The 7,044-nt window shown below is 45.2% G+C and overlaps 1 protein-coding gene across 2 annotated transcripts in view; it reads left to right on the top strand.

Moving 5' to 3' along the window:
- LAX1 (lymphocyte transmembrane adaptor 1) overlaps positions 1 to 5,520 on the top strand; it is an 11,115-nt gene extending 5,595 nt beyond the window's left edge. For both annotated transcript variants that reach the window (XM_004028196.5, XM_004028195.5), the window contains exons 2-5: positions 6 to 115; positions 543 to 653; positions 1,244 to 1,323; positions 3,038 to 5,520. In XM_004028196.5, the coding sequence (XP_004028245.4) occupies positions 6 to 115; positions 543 to 653; positions 1,244 to 1,323; positions 3,038 to 3,844 (1,108 nt within the window). In that variant the 3' untranslated portion in view covers positions 3,845 to 5,520. The remainder of the gene's footprint in view (positions 1 to 5; positions 116 to 542; positions 654 to 1,243; positions 1,324 to 3,037) is intronic.
- The last annotated feature ends 1,524 nt before the right edge of the window (positions 5,521 to 7,044 follow it).

Here is a 7,044-nt window from a genome sequence, read left to right as displayed (position 1 = left end):
TCTAGACATAAAGACCAGATCACCAACATCTTTTCTGGGTTTGCGGGACTCCTCGCCATCCTCCTGGTCGTTGCAGTTTTCTGCATCTTGTGGAATTGGAATAAACGGAAGAAGCGTGAGTCCCTTGTTTGTCCTGAGTTGAGACACAGTAGGATTATTAATCTAGCCTGGAATTTAAAGCCAGCTTATTTACCAGGGATAAACTATTGGCCTGGGGAGTCCTCAGTTCTTACCCGATACATTGGCCATTGCCTCACTCAAGATCCTGAACTGTGGCTCCAAAAGCCCAGTGCTGATGGAGTTCCCCTGGGAAAGACATTGCCCTGGTGCCCCGTGTCCAGTTTCCTCTTTACGTTCTGTCCATCAAGTCCCCTATTCCTCTCACTCAAATGAAAAGTCCTGTAGCTTGAGTCTGAAAGGGTATTTTTGTGAGAACTGGCAAGGATGGGGAGCATTTTCAGGGGCCATCTCATTCCCATGAGTCTCTTCACTCTGTGCAGCTGGCCCCCGCCATGACTCCCATCTCTCTCATTACCTTGCAGGACAAGTTCCTTACCTCCGAGTTACTGTCATGCCCTTGCTGACTTTGCCACAAACCAGACAAAGAGCCAAAAATATTTATGACATCTTGCCTTGGCGACAGGAAGACCTGGGTAGGTTTTTCCTTCTAATCTGTGGAGTCCAGATATTCGAACTTCTACTCCCAGAATGTGCCTCTCACCCTCCAGAAGCAATTTTCTTTAAGTTCTCAAACCTGTTTGCCCTTCAGAGAGTATCAGGGAGAATGGGATAGATAGACTGTCAGCTGCAACTCCAGGGGGTTCTGGAGGGCTCCAAAAAGGGAGCAGAGGGTCATCTGGGCTGGGAGTTTTGTTTTTTCTTAATGTTAAGGCAACAGAAGAAAGCCAAGTGTGTCCAGGCATGGGGGAGACACCAAGGAAGAGAACTCGGTGCCAGCATCACAGGCAGAGGATGGGGTGGGGAGGAGGTTCTCACACAGGAGCTTGTTTCTCAGCCTCCCAACCCCTGTGATAGCATCCTCCAGTGCCACAGAAGCTGAGGGGCTTCCGGTTCTCAGAGTGTCATCCCCATAACTCTGACCTCAGAACATGAGAGAACACCAGACCCAAGGCTGGAAATTCCAGACACCACGCAAACCCGCTTCATCCATGATGCAGGGATTATTTGGACTGAAGCACTCAGAGGACTGGCTATCTTCAGGATTTGTTCTCTGTCCTTTCAGGGAGACATGAGTCAAGGAGTATGCGCATTTTCAGTACTGAGAGCCTCCTCTCCAGAAATTCTGAGAGCCCGGAGCATGTGGTAAGAGTCAAGCTTCTTGGGAGAATGACATGTCTCTGGCAGAAGAACTGCAGGGAAAGAGTTATAGGGCTTGGATCTGGTTTCACTGCAAACAAACAGCATGCCCTTTGGCACTCGCCCTGCAGTCCTATTAATAAATTGGGAAGACTAGCCTCAGGATCTCCTATACCCAAAAAGAAAAATTAAGGACGGAGGCAAGTGCTTGGAGTTATAAAAAGGGCACCAGGGTACAGATATTCAAGTGCATAATGTCAGAACTAAAATTGATTGGTATATATATTTCTTTTTCTTTTTTTTTTTTTTTTTGAGATGGAGTCTTGTTCTGTCACCCAGGCTGGAGTGCGGTGGTGCAATCTCGGCTCACTGCAACTTCTGCTTCCCAGATTCAAGCAGTTCTCCTGCCTCAGCCTCCCAAGTAGCTGGGATTACAGGCGTGCGCCACCACGCCCAGCTAATTTTTGTATTTTTAGTAGAGACGGGGTTTCACCATGTTGGCCAGGATGGTCTCAATCTCTTGACCTTTTGATCCACCCACCTTGGCCTCCCAAAGTGCTGAGATTACAGGCATGAGCCACCGTGCGCAGCAATTTTTTTTTCTTTTTTTGCTCACTCCAACCTCTGCTTCCTGGTCTCAAGCAATCCTCCCACCTCATCCCCCCAAGTAGCTGGGACCACAGGCACACACCACCACGCCTGGCTAACTTTCGTATTTTGTGTAGAGATGGGGTTTCACCATATTGCCCAGGCTGGTCTCAAACACCTGAGCTCAAGCAATCTGCCCGCCTTGGCTTCCCAAAGTGCTGAGATTACAGGTGTGAGCCACCATGCCCTGCCAATTGATTGTTTTAACAAAGACATGACAACATGTTTATTGCAATGAATGTTGCTCCCTTCAAAGTGATCACCTCAGGAGGGTATGCAAATATTCCAACAATGCCATTGGTGCTCAAAACACACTTAAAAACCTGCTTTGGATATTACTTCCAGGGCTTATGTCAATTATTTCAATTACTCTCAGGAGCAGAAATATCTGTTAAGTCATTCAGCACTGTAGCTGATATAGAAAGTGTTTGATCAAATGAGGTTGTTATAGGACCAACAGGTTTGTGTGTCTGCTGCCTGGTAACAGAACATACATTGTCGCTACTAAAAATACAAAATATTAGCCGGGCAGTGGTAGGAGGCACCTGTAATCCCAGCTACTCAGGAGGTTGAGGCGGGAGAATCGATTGAACAAGGGAGGCAGAGATTGCAGTGAGCTGAGATCACTCTACTGCACTCCAGCTTGGGCAACAAGAGCGAAACTCCTTCTCAAAAACAAAAATAAAAACAAACTTATGATGTAAATATTATGATAATCTTCATTTTATAAATTAGGAAATGAAGACACCGAGAGATTAGGTCAGGTGCTCATACTCACTTGGCACAAAGTGGTGAGGCTAGGATTTGTACCTTTAGTCTAAGCCTCACCTTTAGCCACTATGTTGTACTGCCTCTCAGTGGGCTCTTCAGTTGATAATATTTTCGTCCCACCCGCACCCCGCCGCCAATTGATTCCCATACTGTGGCCAAAAACTAGTTGCGATTTATCATCACATTTGCACTGTTGCTCTTCTTTTTTTTTCGAACTATGCCAGTGGTATTTTCCAAGAAGAAAGGCTTTGTCCATATTTCTGCTTGCATCTGACCACAGGCTTCCTTTTCTTCTTCATAGCCCTCCCAAGCAGGCAATGCCTTCCAGGAGCATACAGCCCACATCCATGCCACAGAGTACGCGGTGGGTATCTATGACAATGCCATGGTCCCCCAGATGTGTGGGAACCTCACTCCCTCAGCACACTGCATCAATGTCAGAGCTTCCAGAGACTGCGCAAGCATTTCTTCAGAGGATTCGCATGATTATGTCAATGTCCCCACAGCAGAAGAGATTGCTGAGACTCTAGCTTCTACCAAAAGCCCTTCCAGAAATCTCTTTGTTCTTCCCAGTACCCAGAAGCTGGAGTTTACTGAGGAAAGAGATGAGGGCTGTGGAGATGCTGGTGACTGCACCAGTTTGTATTCTCCAGGAGCTGAGGACAGTGATTCACTCAGCAATGGAGAAGGTTCTTCTCAGATCTCAAATGACTATGTCAACATGACAGGGTTGGATCTCAGTGCCATCCAGGAAAGGCAGCTCTGGGTGGCTTTTCAGTGCTGCAGAGACTATGAAAATGTTCCAGCAGCAGATCCCAGTGGAAGCCAGCAGCAGGCTGAGAAAGATGTGCCATCCTCAAACATAGGTCATGTCGAGGACAAGACAGATGATCCCGGGACCCATGTCCAATGTGTCAAAAGGACATTCGTTGCTTCAGGGGATTATGCAGACTTTCAGCCATTCACACAGAGTGAGGACAGTCAGATGAAACATAGAGAAGAGATGTCAAATGAGGACTCCAGTGACTATGAAAATGTGCTAACTGCCAAGTTAGGAGGCAGGGACTCTGAGCAGGGGCCTGGCACTCAGCTCCTTCCTGATGAATGAAGACCCAGGCATCCAGCCGTAAAGCCACATTGAGTAGTCTATCCCATCGGATAGACTACTGCAGAGTCTAGTGCAGACCCGTGATCACCTTAGTGCTTCAGTGGATTCACTGGTTAGATTAAAAAGAGGCTGAGATGAGCATGGAACTAAGAGGCCACACAAAAGCAGAGGTTTGGGAATTCCAGAAGGGAATTCTTCTCAAGCAGAGTGTGGTTATCTCCTGTACCAGCCTAAGAATGTTTGCTGAAACTGCTTCCTAGAACTGTGAAGAAAGCAGGAAAGTAGTGCACAGTAGTCTAAGATTATTACCTTCATTAATACCAACAGGCTGCAAAGAAAGAGTATAGATTATTGTATAATCCAGGCAGAGGTCAAAAGGAAGGAAGAAGTTGGAGTGGAGTGGGGTGGGCAATTTCCATTTTAAAGAGTGTAGGCAGGCCAGGTGCAGTGGCTCATGCCTATAATCCCAGCATTTTGGTAGGCCAAGGAGGGCAGATCACTTGGTGCCAGGAGTTCTAGACCAGCCTGGCCAACATGACCCATCTTTACTAAAAATACAAAAGTTAGCCAGGCGTGGTGGTGTGCCCCTGTAATCCCAGCTACTCAGGAGGCTGAAGCAGGAGAATCGCTTGAACCCGGGAGGTGGAGGTTGCAGCATGCCGAGATTGTGCCACTGTACTCCAGCCTGGTGACAGAGCGAGACTCCCTCTCAAAAAAAACAAAACAAACAAAAAAGAAGTGTGGGCAACCAAATGTAGGTGAGGATGCAGAAGAACAGGAACTCTCACTGGTGGCTGATGGGATTGCAGAGCGTCAGGGCCACTTTGAAAAACTTTTCAGCAGTTTCTTATAAGCATAACTTATCATATGGCCCAGCCATTTCACTACTAGAAATTGACCCAAGTGAACTGAAAACTTATGTTCACACAAAAACTCGCACATGACTGTTTATAGCAGCTTCATTCATAATTACCAAAAACTAGAAATAACCCAGATATCCTTCAACAGGTGATTGGATAAGCTGTTGATATCCATTCCTTGAGTTTATCCATACTCAACAGTAAAAAATGAACTCTTGGTTCACACAATAATATAGACATATCTTAAATCCATTTTGCTAAGTGAAAGAAGCTAGGCCTAAAAGTCTACATGTTGGACGATTCTATTTATATGACATTCTGGAAAAGGCAAAACTATAGGGATGAAGAACAGATCAGTTGTTGCCAGGTTTGGGAAAAGGAGGGAAGTTTGCTACAAAGGGGCTGCAAAGGGAATAGGCTGATGGAGCTGTTCTGTATGGTACTGTGTGGTGGATACATGACAATATCCATTTGCAAACACAAGAACTATACACATGGCCAGGTGCGGTGGCTCACGCCTGTAATCCCAGCACTTTGGGGGGCCGAGACAGGGGAACACAAGGTCAGGAGATCGAGGCTGTCCTGGACAACATGGTGAAACCCTGTCTCTACTGTCTCTAACATTTGTAAACCTGTCTCTAATTTGTAATTTGTAAACCCTGTCTCTCATATTTGTAAAAATACAAAAATTAGCTTGGCATGGTGGTGTGCGCCTGTAGTCCCAGCTACTAGGAGGCTGAGGCAGGAGAATCACTTGAACCAGGAAGGCGGACTGCATTCCAGCCTGGGCAACAGAAAAAGACTCTGTCTCAAAAACAAACAAACAAACAAAAAACAAAAAAACTGTACACTAGTCAAAGGGGTTTTATTGTATGCAAATTTTTAAAAAATGAACAGACTGTCAAGGGAACCCAGGATGGTATGCAAATTGTGGCAAATGAATCTAATTGTATCATAAATGTATGATATCAACTCACTGAAAGGGATGGGGAAAAAAGAACTGACAAAGTTGGAAAACAATGTTTTGACTTATAACTGTAGATAAGGACACAAAGAACTGTATACAAAAACTGCACTCTGGTTGGTAAATTTGTATCTCACAGAGGCATGGCTTAGCAATTCTAAAATGACTTTATATGTATATTTGGGTTAAATAAGTCAATCTATTGTAGATAAGGAGAGACAGGTTAGTGTAAGAATTGAATTGCAGGGCACCCAACTGGTGTCCAGACAGCTGGAAAATTGGTCAGCTGTTGGGGGTTGATAACCCACACATCTGGTGTCAGAAGTGTCGTGAGTGAAAACAGACCATCACTCCACCAAGTGGCCAGCATTTAAATTCATGCCACACAGAGGGAACCATGACAGTCTGGTACTGATGACCAAGCAGGGTTAGCCAGGGCAGCAGCAAGCACATCGAAAGGACAATCCCATAGTCAAGTAAGGAGAAGTTTGTATCATATGTGAGAATGAAGCTTAAATGGACTGAACAAAATCTTAAACATTGGCATGACAGAATTCTCATAACTAAGAGGGGATGAAAAGTTATGGGATCTAAATTAGAAGTTATGAAGACATCTGTCACCCAGTAAGGGTGGGAGGGACAACGTATCAGTTGGGGGCAGGTCCTGGAATAAACTAAGCCAGCTCTTTTTTATTTTTTGAGACGGAGCTTTGGTCTTGTCACCCAGGCTGGAGTGCAATGGCATGATCTCGGCTCACTGCAACCTCCACCTCCCAAGTTCAAGCAATTCTTCTGCCTTCGCCTCCCAAGTAGCTGAGATTACAGGCGCCTGCCACCATGGTAATTTTGTATTTTTAGTAGAGACGGGATTTCACCATGTTGGTTAGGCTGGTCTCGAACTCCTGACCTCAGGTGATCCACCTGCTGTGGCCTCCCAAAGTGCTGGAATTACAGGCGTGAGCCACCACACTGGGCCTTAAGGCAGCTCTTGCTTGTTTACACACCAACAAGCTGGATACCTCAATCAGCCAGTCACACTTACATACTCTCCCAAATCAAGAATGATTAATGCACTGTAGATTGTCTCATATTTAGATACGTAACTTTTCTGTTTATTTCTTGTTTTAAGAAATTTTTGCAAATGAATCAATGAAAAATTTTTTATTGAATGTTAATTTTTTTCTTTCCATTTATGGTTTTGTTTTCTCACATTAGTTGCCAGGAAATGTTGACTAATTGTCTTATCTCATACACTCGATGATGCTAAATATGAGGAAATTTTTTCAAGATTAGGATAGGATGAAAAAGTAGATATAAAGATAACCAAGGCCAGGCACAGTGGCTCACGCCTGTAATCCCAGCTCTGTGGGAGGCCA

Source organism: Gorilla gorilla, chromosome 1, assembly GCF_029281585.2.
Source record: "Gorilla gorilla gorilla isolate KB3781 chromosome 1, NHGRI_mGorGor1-v2.1_pri, whole genome shotgun sequence".
NCBI lineage: Eukaryota > Metazoa > Chordata > Mammalia > Primates > Hominidae > Gorilla > Gorilla gorilla.
The sequence above is the reverse complement of the archived record's forward strand: the minus strand, read 5'-3'. Positions and strand labels throughout refer to the sequence as shown.